At 44.1% G+C, this 25,599-nt stretch overlaps 2 protein-coding genes across 9 annotated transcripts in view; one reads left to right on the forward strand and one right to left on the reverse strand.

Annotated features, from left to right (window-relative positions):
• UGT8 (UDP glycosyltransferase 8) overlaps nucleotides 1-25,596 on the reverse strand; it is a 35,939-nt gene extending 10,343 nt beyond the window's left edge. The window contains exons 1-3 of one of the 6 annotated variants that reach the window (XM_053940699.1): nucleotides 25,237-25,596; nucleotides 23,086-23,155; nucleotides 9,244-10,067 (exon numbers count right to left, since the gene is read on the reverse strand). In XM_053940699.1, the coding sequence (XP_053796674.1) occupies nucleotides 9,244-10,065 (822 nt within the window). In that variant the 5' untranslated portion in view covers nucleotides 10,066-10,067; nucleotides 23,086-23,155; nucleotides 25,237-25,596. Of the gene's footprint in view, nucleotides 1-9,243; nucleotides 10,068-12,936; nucleotides 12,957-23,085; nucleotides 23,156-24,068; nucleotides 24,355-24,661; nucleotides 24,714-25,236 lie in introns of those variants that run through there. The other 5 variants (XM_053940700.1, XM_053940698.1, XM_053940701.1 and 2 more) reach the window with 5 other exon arrangements.
• ARSJ (arylsulfatase family member J) overlaps nucleotides 24,568-25,599 on the forward strand; it is a 152,656-nt gene continuing 151,624 nt past the window's right edge. For all 3 annotated transcript variants that reach the window (XR_008430516.1, XR_008430514.1, XR_008430517.1), the window contains exon 1: nucleotides 24,568-24,744. The gene's annotated coding sequence lies outside the window, so the exon portion shown is untranslated. The remainder of the gene's footprint in view (nucleotides 24,745-25,599) is intronic.

Consider the following 25,599-nt stretch of genomic DNA (forward strand, 5'->3'; position numbering starts at 1 on the left):
CTTTAAAGGATTTTCAGGTTCCCTGTAAACTCAGGACGGTTTTCTTTTAACACGAGGAAAGGAAATTACCATTTTGGAGGTCTAACCTACAGGAAAAAAACCGGGGGAGGGAGCTCGTTACAGGATGAGCTGGTTTGAGCCTTCCTCAAACTCTGGTTCAAACTTCAACTGAGCACATAAATGAGAAGTTAATTCAAACTTAAGATAGACATCATCAGGACATGCATTTCTTTAAAAAGCTCTTTCTTTCAGTGACTGGGAGAGAACACCTAACCCTCTCCCTCACCCCAAAATATGTGTCATTTTCAGGTTTTCTTTAAACTGAGGCAAGGGCTTTTTCCTTCTAAGTCTTAGCACAGCCAAGAGGCACAATTGCCCCTCATTGAGGCTACACTGCCAGCTTGACAAACCTAGCAGTGACTTAGGCATCTGGCTTTCCCCTTCCAAACCAGCAATCACACCTTAAGGAATTATAACCCCCAAACCTCGATGAACTTGACAGCGAAACTGCCAACAGAAATTCTGATGAAAAATCAGAACAGACACAATAAAGAGCTTGTGTACATCACGTCCATTGAAAGTGTAGGCCTGGCAAGCCTAATACAGCACATTCACATTCTGAACTGAACTGTGAACTGTATTTTCCAGCTCAGTTTTGTTTTTCATCCACTTACAGCTTTATCCACGTTCATAATAAAGGACTACCTAATGCACCTATTATAACCAATTCAAATTTTCACTTAAATGGTTTAAAAAATAAGAAATAATGCAACTATCACCCAATACCTATATTAATTACCATTTTCACTAAAGTTATTTTAAAAAATAATAAAAAATGCCTACTAATGAATAAAAATCTTAAAGGGCCTCTACTCAGAACACTGTGCCCAATCCTGCCAGGTCTCTGCTTGTTTCCATCTAAGTTCTGTGCAAATCCATGTCCTTTGGGAGAAATAGTACAGGACTCTGTGCTTGCATAGGGACAAGAAGCACTTATTGATCCGTGCTGTACTAAAGGAGCGAGGGGGGAGGAATAAAGAAATAAAATCCATCTTTGGACCAATGTGAGACAGGAATGCTATTGTGCCAGCCCCACTGTGTGGGTTTTGTTCTGCCTGGTTGTCTAATTAGCCATTCTCTGCAGGCCCTGGTGCTGAACACACAGCTGTGAGCAGGGAGTGAGGGCCCAGCTGGCAGTAACCAGTGGTGCCTAATACTGAGCTTTGTTTCAGATAAACAAAGTGCACAAATACAAACATAACCGGGTGTAATATCCGAAGCTTCCCCTGTTCAGCTGCTCCATTCAAATGTGCAATAGCACAAGCGCCTGTTCTTCGAATACGGTTGCAAACCACCCTTTCCCCAAGGCAGAGCACAGGCATCCTATGCAACTTCTCCTACAAAATGCTGCTTAGAGCAGACAAAAACAGATCTATCTTAAAATAAGAAGCCACATTAAGCCATCTTTAGAAAGGACATACTCACTGATAAATTAACAGAAAGGTACGAAGAACATTTTTTTGGCTGTCCAAACTTTTCTGCTGTCATCTGAATAGTACTTCTCTCGTGTGACATAGTTAAATTCTGTATTAATACTTCTTTATTTCAGATTTCACTAACACAACATATCAGAACAGGTGGTCTAAGGTCATACAGGTGCCCTTATACAACCTTTAGTATCACAAAACAAACAGGATCATCTAATATAACATGAAAGTAATAAAACCCCATAATTCCACAGCAAACTCGGGGAGACTATCACTCCAGGCAAAGTAAGCTGTTTGTATTTACTTGCCATGAATTTTTAAGTCAGTCTAGAACCAAAAATAGGAGTTTCTATTTGCTCGGAGCAGCAAAGGACACAGAACAGGCCAGTGCACACCGAGGGCACGAGGCAGAGGATGGAGTCAGCCTCCCTGACTCCGCACATCCAGCTGCTTCTGCTGGCTCCGCACTGCCCGGCGCCTTGCTCACGCTCCCAAGGTTATTTTCCACTGACTGAATTCTTGCCTTTTAAAAACTACGGCCACCAGGCCTTGCTCCCTTCCATATCACCCATCTTAATTAAGTTCTTAGTTCAATTAAGAGCAGACACGCAGCTCCCAACGAGGACAGGATGCTCCTGAGCCCCTGTTTACCTCTGCATTAATAACAATTTAATTCTTCTCCTCCCTGGGCTTTATTAATGAGCTCTACCATACAAAAAGCACATGCAGTTAATATGCACACAATTTTTTCATATTTTATAATTCATACTGGCACAGAGTAAGGTAACTCTAAAAACAATACCTTGTGCCCATTAAAGAAGTGTACTCAGATTGTGGCATTAGACTAAATCTCTGTTTTCTTGCTGGCTAAATAGAAAGAAACTTGCTACCAGTTGGGAAACAAACTCTAAAGATCTGAAATGTTTCCTATCAGGACCTCAAGCAGTACTAAGTACACTCACCACATATTAATCTGACAGTGCTGTTCACTTTTTCAACATTAGACACAGATTCAGCCCTGCTGAAATACAGACAACTTTTTCCTTTCAGATTTTTCACTAATTATTTGCTGTTTATATATATATATATATACAGTCTGCATCTGCCTTCTCCAAAATACAAGGAGTATAAAACAAAAACAAGACAAGTCTTTAAAATCCTACAAAGCTTTCCAGTGCCTAAAACGTTGTATTTTCTTATCCCAGACCTTTCCTGCCTTTTCCCATTGGGCATCCAAGAGGGACAGCAAGCTTAAGTCCATTTAACTTCAGAGAGGAATGTAATTCACAGTCCAAACCAGTCAGGAAATGCAGCCCCCGAGCCTGTGCTCCCGTAGCTGAGCCCCCTCTGGAGTTGCAGGCGCATCCAGTGCAGCCCCGGGAACAGGCTCTACCCAGAGCTAGAGGTCAACCAGGAAAGTGCCGCGCAAGGACTTCCCTGGTGCAAAAATCCATTACTCACCAGACCTCTGGCAAGCACCCTGGGAAAGCAACCTTGCCTTTCACATGAATGGGAGGAGTGGAAAACAAGGAGCTTGCCCTTCAGGAGAGGTTATTAAAATCACTGCAGAGAGCAGCGGGTGCAGCAGAGGGATCCTCAAACCCAGGGCTCCAACTGAAAACCTTGCTGGCATTACCCCACAGGCAGCATTCTGTTACAAAACAGCCCCAAAACCCACCTTCCTAAGCAGGAACGGAAAAGGTGACGATTATCAAATGGAAATGCAAACCAAGGTTTTACCAACCCTCTCAGTTGCTCCATATGGAGCAAAAAACTCTACAGGAATTAAGAAAAAACAGTATTAAGTACTGAGATTGTTTTTACTTACTCTGTCTACAGAACATAAAGTCAAATTAAATTGCTGATAATACAGTTAAGAAGAAAATTAAGAAGCAGCTAAATTATAAATACAGCCCTCTGTATTACAGATACTGACAAATTCACATGATAATCTCATTTAACTGGGAATTTTTGTCTGTTATTGTTCTAGTATGACACCTGTGCTCTGTGGATGGTAGGAGATAAGAATTCTAACCGGGAGCTTTAAATCCTTTAATCTAATGATATCAATTTCTTCATTTTCCTCTTCAGATAAAACAGCTTTTCTTTCTTCCTGGGGTTTATCTCCGCCCTTCTTTTCTTTTTTACAGCTTTATAAAGACATGTAAAGTACACAATACCCACATATATTTTAATATTATATTTATATAAACAAGCCACCAGTCACCAGTATTTCTTTGAAAAGCCTACGATCAGCTGGCTTCCGAGCTTGTGTAAGACCCACATCCTCCACCCAGACTCCCCTTGCTCAGGGTGAGCAGCAGAACACGCTGCCTGCACAATTCCCCCCCTGAACAGCCTGGGAAGGCTCAGGAAGATGTCTCCTCACAAAGCTGGACACACCTCATCTCCCAAAACAAGGTTTTAGCCATGAACAAATTATCCACTTCACCTTTAAGCAACTAGGACATCTGAAAAGCAGCCTTGATTAATGATTTTTTTTTTCAAGTCAGTAATATTAATAATTAGGTTTGCTACTTGTAAATGTCAAGTTTTGAGCATATCCCAACTTCCCAAATTACAGGAATATGGTACCCAAACTCAAGGATATTACTAATACCCCAGAAAAAAAGAACACCCTTTGAAATAAACTCCAATCTTCTGATTTATGTTATAAATGGGAGAAATATGGGAAAAACACTGGCTCATTATTTGTCCTCCATGGAGGTCATTCCTCAAAATTTTAAAGAGACACTTAGCTAAACCACTGCAGGTTCCCAAAATGAATATATCTTGTTAGTTTGTGTGTTCCAATATGAATATGACCAATTAGAATATTTAAAACCACAAAGCCTGTTTACAGTAGTAGCTTATTAAAGTGTTGTGTTGCTAGGGTGTTGTGTTTTTTTTTGTTTTTTTTTTGTTTTTTTTTTTTTTTTTTTGTTTTTTTGGGGTTTTTTTTTGTTGTTTTTTTTTGTATGAGTGAAAAAACCAATCACTTCTCTTGCTTTTAGCTTTCATCATCTGACCTATCCAACATCTAAGGTCTGGAACTTCTGTTTTCCATTCCCAATACAAACAACTGCTTGAACTCAACAAATAACCACCCTTGAGTGTATTCCATGAACCAAGAAACTTGCTTTTTGATGGACAGCACAGGCTCGCTGAAGGTTTGGTGCTCCTTGGTCAGCTCATGGGATGCCAGCTTTATGCCTGGCACGTGCACCTGGAGGACCTGCCTTCCTCACAGGTTTAACTGGAGACACTTAACCAAGCTCCAAAATCAGCCCTGTGTCCTTTTCCCTGTGTCTTGCACTAAACAGACAGATGCTGAGTCACATTTCTTCCCAAATTTAAAATGCAGCAGTACAGCAGAACAGACACGGTTCACCAACCCAGTCCTGCTGGAGCAGCTGAGACTGGACACTACAGTTTTAGGACTGTAGGTACCTGGAGAGCTCACACAGAGCTTTCCTGTGGATCAAAATATCAAATTCGGGGGGGGGGAAGAAGCTTTATCTAAAATAATTTCAGAGCCAAAATACATGATCATACAGCTCACTACAGAATTTACACAGTGCTGCATCATCTCCATCATCCTCAAAAGACTTTTTGCCTCCCCAGCTGATGAGCACATGCATTTTAGAACAGCTCTGGAATTGCTTCACATCACCAGAAATTTACTGTCCAAACAGGTCTGTAAGAACCATTGCCCGGACTTTAAAAATAATACTGAAATGATGTTGCTACGCCATGCACAACAATCTACTGCTACAGTCTGCAAGGGCTTACAGATGTGTCCTTGAATCTGAATGAAGGAGAAAAGCCAGGTTTAAGGAATAAAACATCTCTTGATTCTTCCACCTCTTTTTCAAGATACATATCAGTATCAGCTAACACACCTAGTAAACATAAACTGTCAGCAAGGCTCAGGGAGGGAAAAAAAACAAGAAAACAAACCAGAAAAACCAAAATACTTTTTAGTGAAGGTATTTCAAAGGCACCAATTTGCTGCATAGACTTTGATCTGTATAATAACGAGCTCAGATAAGAGATGCCCATGGAGGAGTGAGGAAGTTCCTGTAATTATCTGTTGACAGCTGCGGCTGTAAGGACAGCTTATTACTCCAAAATGAGAGCACCCTCCTCTGCAGCATAAATTCAGTTTCCTCACGGACTGAATACTTCCCAAGGCAGCTGCATGGAACACTCCTCGGCTTCCTGCCCTGATTCAGGGACTTACCAGGCTGATTAATGCCTAGTTTGCATCAACCTGGTCACAAGGTATAAATGCCAGAGCAGAGGTTTCCCTGCTGTTGCTTAAAAGGGTGTCCCTTTAAAAATCCAGCTTCATTCAGGTCCCTCTGGAGAAGTGTAGTGAGGAAGAGGCAGAGGAGCCTGTGATTTTCCTAATGGCCAATGACAGTTATCTGGAAAATACTGCCAGGGAACACTATACTCTCAATAGTTTAAGTCACTGATGACCTCAAAGACTTGATAGCCAGTCTGTCTCAAGCTTTTCATCTTGACTAATTCTGTTCGCACTGTCCTCCAAATAACTCAGCATATGGTTTTATGAGATATGTACACAAATCCTGGACTCTGCACCCATCACCTATAAGCGAATAAAATTTCACATGCATGTGGGATAAGTCACCTTAAACCATCTCCTTGTCTTTTACTGAGCAGCACAGGACGCTGTGCAAGAAGCACCATCCAAACCCAGTGAAAATGTCGCACTGGCTCTCACAGAGCACAACTGAATCGCCTATGCAGAGCTTTGCAAAGCCACCATCAGCGCTCCCAGCACGGCAGAGCAGAGTGACAGGGTGTGCTCGGCTCCATCCATCTGCGGCAGGGATCCGAAGGGGCAATGTGCCATCCCCAGGCACTTCAGCCGCTGCCTGCCCAGGTGAGGCTGCCCCTGCCCTGCCAAGGAGGGAGCCGCAAGGCACCGCAGGGAGCCGGGCAGAGCGGTGACCTCCAAAGGAGCCGCCGCTCTCGCCGCCGGCTCCCCCTCCTTGGCACGCCGATCACTGCGACTGCCCGAGGGACACTGCGCCAAGCGCAGCCCGACACCGGGGCACTGCCCGGGAGGGAGAGCAGGCAGGAGGAGCGGAGCCTTCCCGAGGCATCTGGGCAAGCTGCGACCCAAAGACACGCTCGCAGTTTGTGTGCCACAGCCGGGGGCTGCAGCGTAATTGCTACAGAGCTCAGCAGCAGCTAAAAATCATGCTTGACACAAGCTAACTGCAGGAGCAGCAGGGAGGATGGGCCCCAGGACTGAAATATTAACGTAGATGGGACAGCAAAGCTGGGTCAGGTTATGGATTTTTATATATACACATAAATACACATACAAAATATAATATTAACTCAGATGACCAGCAAAGCTGGATCAGGTTAGTTTCCCCTCACACTGTTACACGACATGAATATTCAGCACCCACTGCTACGTGCTACCTTTAAAGCTGTGCCTTTCCAACTTTTCTTTCAAGAAGTTCAGGGAGCAGGTGCAGAATCTGAGCAGCCACAAAAGAGAGCTACCCCATGCCCTGGAATGAAAGAATGGCCACCTTAAAAGATCTTGACCTTTATCTCCTCATTGAATGCTTGTTACTATCTGCCTCTTATTTTTAAGATACTGCTTATGAACAGAAAGCTAGAACTTTTATGTGTAGGGATTTTATTACAGTTAAACAAACTACTTGGTTATCTTTGGTGAGGGGGGGGGAAAGGAAAAAAACTGTTGACAACACAGGGGTGCCACTACTGAGGTGTCCAGGTAGTCTGAGCAGGTATTTTGGACTTAAAAGAACACCCCTGACTTTTTTTCCCAGTACTTCTCTAGCAGACAAAGTTAGGCTACTTACGTGCAGTTTTGGTGAATTCAAGACACTGGAAAGACTTGTAATAACAGCTTTAGTGGGCAAATTTTAGCTGCTGTGTCCTGCTACGTGCTCCCCTTTTCTAATCATCACCCACGGACAAGAAAATTACTTGAGAGAGCTGCTGAAGCATCACCAATTCCAGCCCAGCACAGAAACATGAACTAGCTCTGCTTCTGGCTCACCTTAATGCACCAAACTGGAAGCTGCAGAAAATAAATTAGCCAAGGCTGCTGCCTTGGAGATGCAGCAAGAGCAGAGAACAGCCGCAGCTATCCGCGCTCGCAGTTCTCATCTGCCGGGACAGGGGGATACTTAGCAATTCCATCCAATTGCTCAGCAAACACAAACTGATTGCCCAGTAATTTACCTACAATACACACCACAGGGGTATGAATAACAGCTTAGGCATGGACAAGTGACAGGATCAAAGAGGACCGTGCTCACTTGGTCCCTCTCTCACTTTCAGTGAAAACTCACGCTTCGAACACTAAGAATGAATTGCCTGATAAAACTGAAAAGGTAAATCATGCCTCAGCTCACAAATAATTATAGGTAGTTTCTTTCCCCCTCTGTAACAAATATTTGCCACCACTTACTTGACCTACAGGTCTGTTTCAAGGTCACTGTCACTCCTGTTACACAGAACATCAAAAGCCACAAAACAGACAGCGTTAACCTCATTGCCCAAATTGATTATGCAAATACCTTTTTTCTCTTACAGAAAAAGGAAATATCAGTCTGGAAAATGAAGGAAAAACTCAATTCAGCCAGCAAAGTTTTCCTAGAGGGAAAATAGGGATGATCTTTTAGACAGAACAAGGGGACCTTCCGTCTGCTCTCTCAGGCTATCCGACCCTTCCTTAACACAAACACATTGATGCACATGTGGAAAGAGCCAGCTAGAAGCAGCACTGCTATGGTCATCTCTGACAACACCCTGGAGAGCAGACAATAACACTTTTCATACAAAAAGCAAAGGCTGAAATGGCCATTTTAAGAAGCAAATTGTTGAGCACTGCAGGTCTACCTGGCCCTTGGTATCATCTAGTCAAAAGCATCCTTTAAAAATCCCCTCAAATTCAAGATCTATTTGATTATGCACACATAAACAGAAGTGCAAATGAGATTGTTTTCTGTGAGATTGTTCTGCCTGTCACTCACCACTGTATTGCTCAACAGAGGCATTATTAGGTATAACATATCAAAGACCACTGAAGTAATCAAACTTAATAATTAATCTGTGCAGCCAGGATTTCTGGAGTCAGTCCAGTCACTATCACTGTTTCAGTCTAAAGTTCTGAGCCTGATGTTGTGCACGTGCACAGTAAAAACTGAGTGCAGCCTTGGTGCTACTTCTGCCAACTCTTATCTCCATTTCTCACTCGGTACAGTCTTTTCATGCTTATGTACTCGTAGTCTTATAGTCACTACCAAACCTAAGGGAGGCACAAAAACAAATATCATAAAAACACCCATACCATGAAGTTACCTAGTATAACCAACCAGCAGGCTTCTTTAAGCATAAACAGTATTCATCTATTCTCCCTCATGTCCATTTTAAACCATGTTTGGTTAAAAGCTACTGATGTGATTTCCAAGACAGAGTGCACTGTTTTCACCTCTAGTGCAGCATTAAACACCTCACTCAAAAGCAGAATACTTCCTGCATCCAAAAATGATTAATTTTCTTGAATTTGTGACCAACAGCTCCCCTCGCCACCACATGAAGTGACTTCCAAGGAATACTTCACCAAGCAACAACAGAACAGGTCCCACCTGAAAAAATCAGTGCTTAAAAACTGCCACTCATCACATGAGGTCAAGCAGAAAGCACAGCGATTACTGTAAAACTCAGCAAACCTTACTTCTGGCAGAGGGCTGGCCGGCTTCGTTAGGATTCCTCCCACATAAACAACGTTGGGTAGCGTAGGTCTCGGAAACTCCAGTGCTACATCAGTACAAAGCATCCACAGGCTGGATCCATGGACCAAGTCGTACATGGACCGCTCTGGAAGAACCTTGTGTTTCTGCATTATCCTTTCATATTTTGGCAGAACCAAAAAGCTGACTCCAAATCTTGAAATAAGATAAACAACAGTATTTTTAATCCTCTCAAATAGGTTCATGTGGTCCGTGAGCAGCGAGTTAAATTCTGGAACGTAGGCCAGGGGAGCTGGAGCACCCACTTCTGCTGGATACCAGAGGCCAGTGGAAAACACGGCGTACTTAACCCCTAAAAGATGGGCTATAACAAATCCACACATCTCATTGGGATCTACCAGGAGCAGGTCGAACTTCTCCTGTTTGAGGGCACGCATGAGGTTGCGGTTGCCAACGATCATGTCGCAGTTCTTGGAGTAGTGGTCCAGGATATCGAACAGTTCGAGGGCAGTCAGCCTCCCCGAGAAGATACTCCTCATCTTGGACTGGAGGAAATCATCCGAGGTGCTGCTGTTAAAGATCCCTGGGTAGCGCTGAAGTCTGTAGTGATTAGATGGAGGAATCTCTCTGCCCTCAGAGAGGAGAAACACTGTCTGGTGACCTTGGTCATGCAAGGCTGAGGCCAGAGTCTTGAAAATATAAAGATGGCTTTCAAACATAATTGGCGGCACGACAACAATTTTGGCAGCCCTCGCTATCCCAACAGCACTCCACAGGAGAATGAAGGCTGGAGCGTACAGCTTCATAGCTGGAAGGAGAAATAAGAGCATTACATCACAGACAACAGGACTACATTTTGCAGTTTAAGCACACCACCCTTGCGTTTGCATGGTTATGAGCACTTCCACTGCAAGGTCTTGTCTGATAGTTACCCACAGGCTTCGAGCTGTCCTCCTTCAAGGTGCAACTCGACTCTGATTTTAGCATAACATTTTCTGGGGTTTAGTTTTCACACAAACTAACAGGATGGAGAAGATAGAGGACTTTTTTTCCCTCCTAAAAGGACATGCAAATTCATGCTATGTTTTTCTTTAGTATCAATGATGATCATCAAGCAAAAAATCAGGCAGGAAGATGCTACCATTGACTAAGAACCAACTTTGAGCTTCCAAAAAGGACATTCTGCTTACAAGAACAAGTGTAATAACAGGAATTAGTGCTGCCCACATGAACACCACAACTTCCACTGAAGCACTTTAACAGGTACTTGATTCTCAACCTGCTTAAATCAGCACTTAAACACCTACTTGAACACCAGCCCTACCTATGCTGAAGAACCCCACTGCCATTCTAAATGCACAGATCCTGACAGCAGCACACTGCTGGGGAAAGGGAAAATGCTTTTCACACATGGTTGGGTGATTTAAAATGCTGTATGCCGCAGAGGAAAGCAAAGTGCCTTAGAAGCACAACAAGGACATGTCACAAACTCCTCAGTCACCATCACCCTCCTAGGTCAGAGAAATGAGTACAAGCCAAACCAAACAATCTGCTCTTTCCTCGTGCCAAACCAATCCAGGTGGAAGCCTGAGTCTGTTGCAGTGTCCTTTACAAATAAGAACAGATAACACTGCTACTCAGTCCTTGTTATCTCCCTATGGTGTAGCCATATAACCCTCCTACCACCCTCCTTGCTCCTGAGATTGCTCAGGACTTTTTCTTAGTTCATGTTACATGGGTAACCAGCTAACAAATAAAGCATCTCATGTTATATAGCTATTTATAAATTACTGTATCACTATACACTTATTATGTAAAAAGTTTAAGGGTTTTTTTGAGTTATATTACCCTGAAGGATGTCCCTTTCAGGTAGTTGTAGACAGCAGTTAGGTCTCCCCTGAGCTTCCTTTTCCCCCAGTTACTCCTCACAGGACTTATTCTCCAGATCCTTCACCAGCTTCCCTGCCCTTGTCGGGATGTGCTCCAGCACCTCCGTATTGTTCATGAGGTGAGAGGCCCAGAACTGGACACAGCACTCAAGGTGTGGTCTCAAAGGGCCAAGTACAGAGGGAGAATCACTGCCCTGGCCCATGCTCAGTTTTCCTGAACAAGACCCTGCTGCAGGCTAATGCTCCTTAGCTAAGAGAGTGTTAGAAAAAGAAAGTAAACATGGCTTGCCAATGAAACATACAAGAAAAATTATTAATCAAACTCAGAAAAATCCCATTATTGATTCCATCTCCCCGTGCTAGAAGCATTCCCACGGTATTGAGTTACTGCTCCTGTCAACAAGAGCAACATTACAAAACCATGAATGGAGGTGCGGGACTGGGAAACTCAGTTATGCTTCTACCGGCAGCAGAAATCAAAGGTTACAGGAGCCTAAGGGCTCGTGAGGATCCAACACATTGCCGCAGGCCGGCCCTACTTCCAACTCCTGATCCGAGGCACCAGCACAGCACAGAAGAGACAATCCTTAGCCCCAAGGCATAGTTTACATGGCTGGGGTGGCACACGTGCCACCAAAAGCCAAGGGAACTACAGCTATCCTTCCCTAGGATACTGACAGTGTTTCTCCCTGCTGCTTCTTGTCCCCACACTTACCTGGCAGCCAAGTTTTAAACAGGAATCACATTGCACATTCTACTCCTTGTGAAGCTATCATAAATACTAACATGAAAACCTGGCAATGTAACTAAAATCATTTACCAAACATTATTCTTTATCCTCTTGCAGTGTATCAGTGTCAAGAGATGACAACACATTCCCCTGGCAGTCTGTACCTAGTGATAGCTTCACAACTAGTAAAACAATCACTTCTCAAAAACCTATTATGCAACTCCCCTTTTCAACATAAGCACCTTCCACAGGAGCTAGAAAATATATGAACAGGACCTGCCAAGCCATAGCAATATTAAACACATGATGCTATTAGAGCTATGCCGATTAAGTGACATTTTTACTGGGAAAAATGGCATTGACCTTCTACTGAACTTCTGGCAGGAACCTGCAGCCTCATCATTTCATATCCTGGCCAGACAGAAGCAGGGAGCTCAGGTTTGAATTCTGCAGGAACAAGGGCAATAGGTAACAGCATTCTGTAAGCCAATTAATCATGAGCCTAATTCCCGTTTGGCAGACCGGGACTGGGGAATAGGTGGGTGCCCGTTGCCATCAGCGCAGCATCAGCACACAACCACCCAAGCTCAGCTCCAGGCTCTCTCCCAGACACTCCCCCACTCCAACTGCCCTCAGCAGTGAGCTCCCCCAGCACAGCAGGTATTCCCCCCGGGACACTTGCCTATTCCAGTGGGAATTTTTGATTCAGCTCATCTCCCAAAGTAGCAAGCAGTGGCCAGGCACAGAAGTCTTGAGAAGTGTCAGGACAACACCAAGGTGGTGCTCAGCTGAAGCCAGCTAATCAAAACTAGAGCTCAGGGATTCTTCTGAAGTTCTACTAACTCCCAGCTACAATCCAGCTGTCAACCCCCAGAACAAATCACTGGCCAAAATAAATAAAAAGGATCAATGTCCAATGCGACTGCCTTCCATTTCTGCACACCAGAAAAATGAAAAAGAATCGTCAGGTGTCCTGACAGAAAAGAGGAAAGAAAAGCCCAGAGACACAGAATGATGCATTTCTCCAGGATAGTTAACAACATAAAACCATTTTGTACCTCTGTCTTAAGTTCTTCTTCTTAGGATTTGCCTCCATTAAAGCAAGACTGTTTCGGTGTGTGAGCTGGCATGCAACATCCTTTTATCACAGACGGTAAAAAGGAAAATCCAAATTTGCTAACATTAAACAAAACCCCTAAAACATACCATACCGCGCAACCAAACAACACCCCTAAAATTATCCCTGAATTGAAGCCATTCCTTTCAGCCAAAAAGCCCTAAAAACAAGGATATGGAGAACAACCAGATGCAGAGCAGCATTGCAGTAGTGAAACCAACTGCTCATTGTCAAGGGTTCTCCTATTGGAGCACAACAAGAACAAGTTAATGTTTAACTTCTTGGTGTGCCTTTAACTTTATGAGTAGCTGCTATTGGAGTAGGTTTAATGACCTCTGTGTGGGGGTTTTCAAATAAAAGAGGAAGTGTGAGTTTTAAAGGGTTACAGAAAATCAAGCACACTCCTGGACATACTGTTGGAGCAGTTTTCAGCTGACCAAAGCACTTCTAAACCATGATTTTTTTGTTTTAAGGAAGTATTTTTCCATTCACCCAGAAGGACTAAACAGAACCTATAACAAGAAGTGTGACTACACAGAAAATAATGACCTTCAGAAGCAAAAAACAGGAGGGAGGATCTTCCTTCTTCACAAAGCTCTGATACTTGAAGGTTGGAAAATGTGGAAAAGAACTGAATGACATTGAAATTAGTGTAGTGCTAGCTGACTTTCAGAATAATAATTTAAACATTAAGGCTTAATGTCCTTTATATAAACATCAATCTTAAATTATTTTAAATAAATTCCAAGCAATAATTGGTGTAACAGTCAATTACAGTCCTAGAACACGTACCCAAGATTACATTTAGATTTGTTGCCAATCCTTAATAATCTGCTAATCACTGCTAATAGAACTTTTTGGCATGTTTGAGGGTTTTCTCCTGCTTTACACTCCTGGCTGCCTACCTGCTATTTCTGAAACTCGGAAATAGCTATTTTCAAGCCAGCAATACCATTATCCACGTTTTCCTCCATCACAGAGAGAACCAGAGGCAGAAGAGCCTCTCACTCACCTCCATCTGGCACAGCCTGAATGCAAACTGCTCCCACGTTATCACTACTGAAAAGATTAAACAGTTCTTAGGCACTTACACATAAGGATATAGAGTCCTTCTTATTCACTAAGAAGAACACTCCTGACTTCACAAGCAGCAAAGGAAGTTTGACAGATCTTGAGTTCAGTAATGCAATTTGCTTTTTTAAGTTCCTCCCTTCCATTCAGTCTTTCTTTAGATTTGCTAAGGTTTGCTGAGTTTACCTGGGCAGTTTGAGCAGGACCTCTGCCGGGAAAGGTGCCCTTCATCCCAAACAGCAGCGCTCCTCTGACAGCAAAGGAGCAACCTCTGAGCTGCTGATCACTCACCTTACCCAAAGGGCTCAAATTACTCATTACCATTCCACAGAGACAGCACAGGTTAAAGGAACAGGCTGCCACCTCTGCAAGCCCAAATCTGGGAGCTAATTAGCAATGAAATGACTATGCCCAAATGGAAAGCTGTTGTGTGCATCCCAGGAATATTATTAATTTTTTAAAAAGGGGAAATGTGAGATTTTCATGTAATTCAGCAAACTGTGCATACTACAAATTGCCAGAGTTGTGGTGCTAACAAGCAGATTTATTCCTTCATCTTGCTGTCAGTATTGTCCCCCTCCCTTTACTACACCTCATTACACAAAACTCTTTACTTTAGAAGGAAGAACACAGACTCTGCTCTTGGAGCTGCAAACTCTATAAAACTTCATGTTAGCATCTGAGCCAATTGGAACAAAAAGGGCAGAAACACCATTTTTTAATTTTATATTTTTTTCCAAAAGAAAGATGTATTTAATCAGCAACTAAACTTACATTAAAAGCTGCAGAACTGATGCAGTTCCCACACAGGTAGAGGGACCTTGACCAGTTTTCAGTTACTTAGAGCAACCACCTATGCCAGGCTCCAGAGCCAGTTGCTTTTCTCCCACTAAGGCATATTTGACCTCAGTTATCCCACCTGAGGTCAAAAAACTGGAACCATGAGCAGGGCAGTATCACCTCAGGAGCCAATCCCACCCTACCATGCCCAACTGCAGCCTTCACCACAGATTAAACATAAACAGGGTGTTGATTCCTCTCAAGATCAGATGTACTGTAGCTGTAGGAAGACACACGTGGTTGAAAGCATAGCAAGAGAAATGCTGAGGGAAGCTGCAGAAGAACTGGTCATGGAGAGCACTACAAACTGCCTCTGGGGGAAAACCAAAAAGCCAACATAAGCGGTTTACTACTGCTCTCAATAGAAAGGAAGCATTAAAACAGGGAAAGAATGACCACTGATCTCAGAATTACCCAATTCACTGCTGCTCCAGCCCTGCCTACTCCAAACCCCATTGACATGAACTTACTTCGTGTGCAGTTCTGTTTGCTTTAGCTGCTATTAAAAACAGTTTCACAGGTAAAACATGATACCCATCCTCCAGAGGCTTGTGAACACCTCAGCTATACAAACACAGAGCCAAGCCCTAAAACCCAGGTTGCACGACCAAAGGCCCTGTAAGCAAAGCCTTTTATCAAACCCCAGATAGCCAGGAATGACTAACAGAAGGCACTTGCACTTAGGTATCATGTTGAAAGACAAATAAAATATTTCAAGACAAAGAGAAGGTTTCACTAATACTGAGTACAGGATGATTGTATGCTAAATATGCATGTACTCAACCCAAATCTTAGCTGTGCCAGCCAAACACGTGCAGTTGATAATAACAACAAAACAGAAATACACTTACACACAAATATGCATTGATTCCAAACCAAAGGAGTGACCAAAGAAGAACTCCTTCCTTTTACACATCCTTCAACATGTCTAATTTTTCACATTCCCCCCAAATATTTTAAGATTTAATAGCAGTCCACCTCAGCATTTTTTGCCAAGCACCCAGAAATGCTACCTGCATGAGGAAATACACTGACCAAATTATGTCTGACAGCAAATCTCAGAAAATAATTTTATCATGGAGACAGGAAGATTTTAATCAGTGGCATAACAGATGACAGTAAGGACAACCATGATCTTCAAGCTAAAACTTGCCTCCTCATCATTCCTTTAAGCTGGAAAATGTAAAACATGTTCTTAGCCCATAGTACTGTTTGCTGTGCTGTACATATTCCACAGTCAATCCAAAATACTACTCCCTAGTCCTTTAGGAGCATGACAGTAAACCAGGCCCACAAGCTGACTCGAGGCTGTAAACAGCAGTTTAAGATCAGGAAGCCCTTGGAACTAAGTGACCCCATGCTGAAAAGCAGCAAAAAAGCACCAGAAACATAGAAACGCGCTGAGTCTCGGAGCAAAGAATCAGGAAATCATCTGGGAAGAGACTCTGGTACCAGGTACTGTACAGCCTTTGGGTTTATGTCCTGAAATTTTCTCTATCACACATCCTGTTACTAATTGCTGAGGCACAGTGTAAGCTGTGATTGCTATTCTGTGTTGCAATGTTTTAGATGAGTGGTGTGATTTGGCTTTCAACCACAGGCTCCTTTTTCCAACTAAATGAATAAATTAAGAAATTAGTAAGACACGTGTAGCAACAAGAGCAGGCTTTTGCATTTGCTTTGTACAGTCTCCCAAACACCTTCTTCTATCCAATGACTGAAGCATTTCAATGAGTACAAGAACATCTCATCCACAGGCAAAAGAGGAAGATTTATAGGCATTACAATCCTCTGTCAGACTCACTGTGTCAGCTATGCAAACAGCAAAGGAGCTATTAAGAGGGAGTCAAAAGGATACGCAATTGATGAAACCACTTTTAGCAACCACTTACTGTATGTGCAACAGGTTTTATCAAACATTGAAGGGTTTTACCGAAGCTTTTGTACTCAGCCATGGTAGAAAAAGGATTTTAGAAATCCTCACTTCACAGATAGCATGGCAGAAGAGGTACTTCTTCAAAAGAAAGGTTCTATAGTTTATACACAAAATATTTTCAAAAAGCATGCTAGTAGATGGATCTTTCAGAAGTTACATGGGAATACAACTCTTATGCAAGGCATTCTGTCCTATTAAAACAACTTTAGAGCAAGTGGCCAAAGTATAACACTCCTGGTAACACTTCACCACTGGCTTTTGGAAAGAAGTGCTCTGTGATTCTTCATGGTTACAGCAAACTGCCCCAAACTTCTGAAAAGACTGATCATATCTAAAAAGATTAAATACTCACAAATATTATCTTTATGAAGTGGTTATGTTCTAAATCTACTCAGGATTTCCACATCTATTAATAGCAATAATTTGATCTTTTAATCAAGTCCCTTATAAACATGCATGCTTTGGGGTCATAATGCTGCAGTAGTGACTGTACCAGTCAAAATCTGATTTCCCTGAGAGTAAAGGATTCAAGTCTAATTAAATATTTTCATAAGGTGAACTAAGTTCCAACAGGGCCGAGGCAGCTTCCACTCCACATGACCTACATTCCTTAACACTCCACGCACTAAAACTGAGCAAACAATACACAGTAAAAATTATGAAATTTATTCAAGGTCAGTATTGTACAAGCATCCATTTTCCAAGTTCAGCCCAACTAACTGCATGGAATTGAGTTTAATCAAGATTTTAAAACCTGTGAAACATTAACCTCTGTAGACCTACCAGGTAGGGTAATCAAAACAAATCAAAAGACATTCTTGAGTCATTTTAATAACCCAAATAAAAGCAAAGAGAGCAAGAACAGCCAGTCCTTTTTGTCCTGTTTTGCACTGGGCATCTCAAACGGGGCATTTCAAGATCCCTGTAACTTGTAACACTTTACACAGTGAAGACTAGCAAAGCCAAGCACTCACACACTGCTCCAAACCCTGTGAGCCTTCCACCGAGGACAACCTGACTCGGTGTGCCAGCAGCTCGGATTGCTCCGCATTGGCGCTCTCCATTAGGCAGATCTGCTCCTTGCTGCCCGTGGTTGTCCCGCCCCTGGCACCTCGGAAAGACAACTGCTGCGTGCACACAGCCAAGAGCCATCTGTTCGCAAGTGAGACACGCACACTCCTGGTGGAGAGATTTGTCTGCTTGGTCCAACACGGCGTGAGAACCTTTCCTGACAAATTACAACCTCTTCCTTTGCAGCTACCGGGAACTGACTCACGACACGGTGTTTTGGCAACAACACTCAAGTCCCTTGACAAAGTCCCCTCAGCTCCTGGAGACCTTCCCTCCCAGTACCCAGACCTGAAACCCTGTTTCTCCACCTGCTGCAGCCACTTTGCACCAGAAAGAACCAGAAATATGGCTGTGACATCAGGGCTGGGGGTATCAACAGAGAGAAGCCAACAGGTTATTCCACATTTCCAGGGGACACCCGTGCTGGTGAAGATGTTTTTTTACTGGCCCTGCTCCTGCTGTGCGACCACCGTGCCCTGAAGAGCCCAGGAACAGAATAACTCACCACAGGACTAAGTGCTGAAAATAAAAGGAAACTTTCTACCTGCGGAGAGGATGAGGCGTAAGTGCCACAGGAGCAGATGGAGACAAAGATGCCTCCACTGAAGGGTCAAAGCTGCCCATGAAGCCTTTGGTCTCACACTGGCATCAAAAGACAGGCTGAAATAGCAGCTGAATGAAGTGCTAAAAAGATGGAAAAATGAAAATAAGAAAAAAACCTGACTCTGATTTTCAACACTGGAATTAATGACTGGATGTCCTTTGCTATAATGGCCCTCTGAAGAAGGGGCTGGAAGAAATTGCAGTGCACTTTGCTGTGAGCCTAATTTGTTGGTGCCTGTAGTTATGTGCTACCATCACCCAAGCATGAATTTTGCCTCATGAACAAGCCTCAGGTGCTGAGACAACATTAGTTTTAAACTGAAACCCATTTTACTGGGATTTTCACTAAACTTCAATAATTATTGGGGGGATGCTTTGCTTTTCATTCCAGCTGGCTTCAGCTTGGTACAAGCTCTCCCTGGTCACGCCATCACATGACACCCAGAAGCACTCAATGAATTTCTTTGTTCCGTTTCTGACTTCATCCTATAGCAAATAAGCACATTTTAACAGGGCACACAAACAAAAATCACAAAGGAAACTATCACAGGTTTGTTTCAGCAGTGGGAAATACAACCTGGAATAAAGTAAAAACACTTGGTTTCATCATGGTTTGCTCTTATTCAGCCCCATTAAAATAATTGCAGCAACACCACATGCCAAAAACATTTAGCTTATTCAGTCTGTTAATTAATAGCTTCTGTTTCGAAATTTACAGGTTGGTTTTCTTCAAATTCAGTTGTTTGTTGCTTTCAGATTTGTATTTTGAGTGCCTGCTTTGAACTATTTTCTAGTAGAATCTGGGCCTAGAGTAAGGGTAAAAAGTAGCGTAACAGCTTTCCTGTACAGTTTAATCCTGAGATTCTGATTTTAAGAGCAAGACCACATCACTTACCAGAGCTACATGGGACAGAAATCAACTTGGGAATCTTCTAAAAGGTGCAAAATACACTCTAGTAAGGGGTGGGGCTTTTTTTAAATTTTTTTTTTTGGTAGCTGTACAAAAATTTTTAAACACACATAAGCTTCCTGCGAATTTCTAGCACCAGTAGTTGAGTAAGTCTAGAGTATAATTCAAAATCTAAAGACAGGGTTTGTAGATTTTCAAAGACAGTCTAAGACTTAGGTACAATCTGTTAATTCACAAATACTAGGGAAAGAAGAAAATAAATCCAAAGGTTACAATGGGTCAAGACAAAGATGGTTCCCATCTCCAAGACTACAATTCCCAGAACAATCTGGGTGTAAAACCAAAACAAATGAACAGTAACCCATCCAGGCACACTCCAAGTGGTTCTACACAGGCACATGTCTGTTCCTACCCACCAAAATGGCACTTCTCAGGTATTCCTCTACTTCTGGAAAGCAACTAAAACTTTCTCAACATGAACACTACATAGCAATAAATACCTGATGGGGGTTTAAAATAGAAATAACTTTATAGCCCATATCTGTAGTTATTTCATTAATAAGCAGTTTAAGGCAAGACTGATTGTCTAATAAAAGTATAGTCTGAGATAAAATGGTTTGGAATACTCCAGTCCCCAAGTGTACTTCCATGAAAATAAAGCTAATCGATAAACCAGCAAAATAATTTCCAAAGCGTCACAAAGCACAGTAATTAATGATTTATCATTAGGAGTGGTTAAAGAACTATGACAGCTTTACTCCCGTATTTTACACACTCAGATCTGTTTTTCAGGATTCTCAACTTGAAAAAAAAAAACTCAGATAATCATCAACCGTCCTTGGGCAAGTTTCCACACAAGTCCTCACAAGACTGACACCAGCAGCTCCCATTTACTTTTAGCCCCACGAGTCATGGATGCCCCAAGCACTATAGTGGCCTATCCAGACATGTTACTGAAACACACGACACGTGGAATTTTCCACTCTGCACTGCTGGGGAGCAGAGAGTGTGCGGACAAAACTTCACACGAGCATTTTAAGCTTGATTACTTATGGTAAAGTTCGGTGCCCAGGGACCAAACACCACACACATCACCACACACCCCTCAAAGCTCAGTTTAAGGCAATAAAGTTTTTCTAAGGACCAGCAAGGCTTCATCAGGGGTGTATTTCTCCAGCAAAGCTTTGCTGGCATTTACAGTGCATTGATGTACGGGTTTTAACTGAGCTATGGTGACTTTGGACCATGCCAAACCCAGCTCCCCAGCGGCAGCAAGCTTCTAGCCAAGAACACTCCTGAGCAGGATACTGCTGCAAGGTCCACCGCAGCACACCATACTACCAAAAAGAAGTACTTCTCAGCAGAGGTTTGCATTATGATCAATTGCCACAAGTGGCTTCCCAAGCAAACCCACCAAAAAAAAAAAAAAAACATTGAGGTCCTAGCAAACAGCATTACACTCTCTAACAGCTCTCTCATTTTAAAATCCCTAGCACTTACAAATGTGAAGCAGATACTACATGAAGTGCTAGCACAGCTGCTGGGGTTGGCCGTGGCGGCAGGCTCTGCTGCCACACTTCCCACCTCACCTCGCAAGCTGTGCTTCTCGTGTTGACAGCAGTACCCTGGGCATACCTCCTGCTCCTCACCCAGATGTCTTTCAGAGAGAGATGCTCCTTCCATCTCACTTGCAATGTCAGCCAGAAAACCTCACTTTGCAGTGTCAAGCAGACCTCACTCTGCCTCAAATTTGAGTATTTCTCAGTTGAAACATTAAATTGGGTAGACAACTATGATGTCCTGGAAATAAAGCTAAGAGCAAGTTAGAACACGTGAGTACTGGCCATGTGTTTTCTTGAGGCCTCTTTGTTTTTCTTTTTGTTTGCTTTGTGCTAGGTTTTTGTGATTTTTTTTTTTTTTTTTTAAAGCTAGCACTTAATTTTTGTTGAAACTTTTAGCAATACTTTTAAAAATGTATATTTCATGAATTGGTACTCCTGGCATTAAAGCACCTTATTCATTTGACTTAACTCAAAATAACTTTCAAATGGGATGGGGGCTGCAGAAAAACCCAAAACAACACAAATACAGAATATGCAACTGAATTTTAATCTAAAATCCTGGATGTCTAAATTTCATGTTTGACGTTTTGGTTATACTTATGCACTCCATCTGCAGGTATAAGAAATAAATAACTTTCTAGACTGGTGGCGAAAATAACTTCTCTAATGGAATATAGTCTTGGACTAAGAAACTTGGAAGTTTTAGTCCAACTTCTACATTCACACTGTTACCTCCCTCTAAATACACTGAGACACAGCCTTAATATTTGAATTTATTTTTTTTTTAAACATGCTGTTTCTGCAGGGCATTAAGGCTCACTTCCAGAAGCTGACTCAAGACTTCCCATTAACTGTCCCCTTAGTTACTGAGTAAGAAGGGAAAATACTCTTAAGTTGCTTATTTTTTGTGAAGCTGAACCATCCATTCATAGGAGGAGAGAACAGCACAGAGCAAAGAAGAAAGCTATGCTTGTTTCCCTACACAAATAAAATTATGGGCATGACAAACCAGTTCATAGGCACAGTTTGGGCTACAAGCCACTTCAATGCTTATTTCTTACACGGAATATCAGGACCTCACACCCTGAGCATTTTAACATACATACATCCAAGTGTCATGAAAGATCAAAAGTAATTCATCAAAAGGTTCAGGAAACCTTATGTCACAAGTCTTGGAAATTACCTCCCAGCAAAGCTGTCCTGGGGGAAGGACAGAGAAATGTATGAAATGCTTCCAGTGTATTTTACTTCCTGGAAAACAGGGAGAAGAGCCCTCTACAATATCTATTCACAAACACTTGGAGCTGTATCAGAAAGTCAGTTTTCAGCCCAAAGATACTTTCTAAAACAACAATAAGAACTCAATCCATGCTAAAATTTTTCTGAGGACTAGAAATACCAACAAAGGAGGTGAATGATGTCAAATGCTTCTCATGTGTCAGCACTTCTCAAACACAGTTCTGTTCTCTTCACAAATATGACTTTGTAATAATCAAACAGAAATAAAAATATTTGTTGAAAGTCTAGAGCTGGAGGAAAAAAGTTATTTCATTTGCTAATCATCCCACGAATTTGATCTCACCACAAACAGCCCAATAGGCTATAATACTGCAGTGGGATTTCTCTTGTGCGTAAAAGACAAGATATTTGACCAATAAGGAATAAACCAAGGTAAATTCTTCTACTGTTCTGAAGGGAGCAACCTGGCTAAAACAGCAATGTGGACAAAAAGCACTTTAAAGAGCCCAAAGTGGGTAACAGCAGGCAAGGGCAATAAACACTCTGCAGTTTAAATCAAAACTAATGTAATGTATCTCATGCTCAAGAGCATCAATTAGAAAATAACCAAGTCAGAACAGACATTGTTACACTTTTAATTATCGCAGAACACTTTTCAAGTAGTAGGAAGAGTATTCCGGCAAACCACGTCCTCTGTGCATGTCTCAACAGGTAGAGAGAAGGCCACACACAAAGCCGTGCCAGCGGGGCACAGCAGCCACGCACCCGGCTGCAATTGCCACCGATTCCATCCACCAAAGCCTTCTTTAAAAATGAAATTTAAAAATAAAAAATGAAAACTGCTTCATTAGCACTTACTCAGCAAGTCACTTGCCTCCCATCCACTCACACGGGCAAGGAGAGGACTCAGAGCTCAGGTGACATCACCCTGCACAGAAAAAAGATGCAGGACCATTTCAGACGTCCTCACCTCTAGCCCTGGTTAATCCCACGGGTTTCTCCACCCAAATCCTGCTTTAGAACAACCCAACTGTTTTAGAGGCACCCTAAGAAAAGAAAAACTCCTGTTTACAACACCCTGACATGATCCTCACCTCTGAGTCTCAATATTTAACAGACACATCACAAAACAAACATTTTCTTTTCTCGGGTTCCATAAAGAGCTTCTGTTAACAGAAGACACGCCAAAAAAAGGAAAAATAAATCACAAGCATTTGTGCTAAATACTCATTTCCCTGTATTTCAACTGAAATATTTTTACAACAGCATGAAAGCTGTCTCAGAGCAGAAGACTCCAGCACAAACTGGTTGGTCTTTTGGAAAAGAAAAGCCACTGCAGTATCCAGTGTTCGGCCTGGATCAATGACTGAAACAAAGGAACAAAAACAAGGAAACGTGAAGCAAAGGTTAATTGCACACTACGAAGTGTCGGTGCTTTAAAACTAGCTCAGCTAAAAATCTAAGTGACCTTGTGTGATAACTGCTTGGAAAAGCAGGCAGCTTCAGCCTGGAAACGTTAACTGAGAAAACGTTGGCAATAAAAGTCTGGAAATAAGTAATATCCCGTGAATTATTCCCAAAACTAAGTAATTTGGTCGTAACACAAAAAAAAAAAAAAAAAAAAAGAAATCAAAATATATTCATTTCAAGGTCTTTGCTTGGGGGGGGAAGACCTTCAAGGATGCCTACTACTAGAGTTGCTCCCTGCTGTCCATCCCCAGGGAACTCTGACGAGCACGCAAAACGGGCTGCGCACTGCCCAAAAATTCCCTGTTGTTCCACGGCCAGGGCTCAAACGAGTAGGTTATTTAGGCAGTAAGAGACAAAATACCACTCGATACCCGCTTAAATACCGCAACTTCAGCGATGTGTCGCCCGAAAAGTTCACGCTTCACCGTTTTCCTCCTTTATGAGCCCAACCGGGAGGCGCAGCAGCAATTACGCAACGCCGTTCCTTCAGAGGCGGCCGGGCTGGAAACTGAGGGAATATCCAGGGAAGGCACTGCATCCCTGGCGCTCTGGGAGCCATCCCAGGTCCACGATGTCCCTCACACCGCGTCCCCAAGCCTGCAGCCGGGTGGCAACCCAACAAGGGGGGGCTCTGCTCCCACACGCCGCGGTGCTACCCCCGCTGACACCACCGCGGGGCGGCTGTCGGCGACGGCCCCTCACGGCGACACCAAGCAGTAAACGGGGACCGGCCGAGACCGGCCAGAATTCCGCGTCCGAAAAGCGGCGACTTCCCGCGTCCCCCCCCCCCCCCCCGCCCCCGCTCCCGCCCTCAGCGCCCCGCGCGCGCCGAGCCCCGCGCGCGCGCCTCCCCTCAGGGCTGCGGAGCCGCCGCTGAGGGACCCCGCGGGCGGGCGCCCCCTCAGCCTCCCTGCTCCCTCTTCCCTCACGGCGCCCCAAGTCCCTCAGGGAGCGGCGCCAGCACCTGCCGGGCTTCCCCGCACTCGCCGCCGGACGACGACCACGCCAGAGCCCGCCCGATGAGTGCCCGCCTGCCGCGCCTCACAGGTACCTGCGCGCCTCCCCCGGGGCCCTCTCGTGTCCCCGCCCGAGCGCCCCTCACGAAAAGGGCGGGAAGGGATGTGTCCTTCTGGCGCCCCTCAGGACATGGCGCTCCCCCACACCCCTCAGCTCCCTCCTCAGGTCACACTGTCCCCTCGCTCAGAGACACTGCATCGACGCGGCTCCCCTGCGGCTCCTTCTCTCGGCTCTCGCCTCACGGCACGGCTCTTCCCCTCAGCTCCCCAGTACTCACCCGACTTCCATGGCTCTTCCCCTCAGCCCCTCGACTCTCACCCCTCCCATCCCTTTGAATGGCTCTCTCTCCTCCCGCTACACCAGACCCTCTGCCGCGACCACCCTTCCCCTTGCGGGAAGGGAAGAGAGGGAAGGTAGACTGGGACAAGCAGCGAGGTGGAACGACATCCCCTCTCCCCCTCCCCACTCGGACCCTCCGCTCCGCGCCGCAGCCGGGACCCCGGTACCGCCGAGGCCCCTCACCGCTCTCCCTTCAGGGCCGCTCCTCCGCGTCGCTGCCTCTGGTAAGGAGACGAAGACCGCAGCTCCGCTCGGGGCTCTTGTCCTTCAGCCGGGTCCGCCCGGCCCGGGCTGCGGCGCTGCTGCGGCGCCGAGAGCGCCGGGCCCGCCGGTGCCTCCGCCCGGGCTCCGCTGCACCTGCTGCGGGGCTGGGCTGCCCTGCGAGCAGAGGAGGCTCCCTCGCTCCGTCCTGCCTCAACTTCGCATCACTCCGGGCTGCCCCCGCTCCGCCCCACTGCATGCACCGGCGCTGCCACTCGCCCCTGCGTCCGGGGAAAGGCTCGGCTGCCCTCCCGCCCCATGCACTGCCCCGCTGCCGGGACGGCG

The sequence above is a fragment of the Vidua chalybeata genome, chromosome 4 (assembly GCF_026979565.1).
Source record: "Vidua chalybeata isolate OUT-0048 chromosome 4, bVidCha1 merged haplotype, whole genome shotgun sequence".
NCBI lineage: Eukaryota > Metazoa > Chordata > Aves > Passeriformes > Viduidae > Vidua > Vidua chalybeata.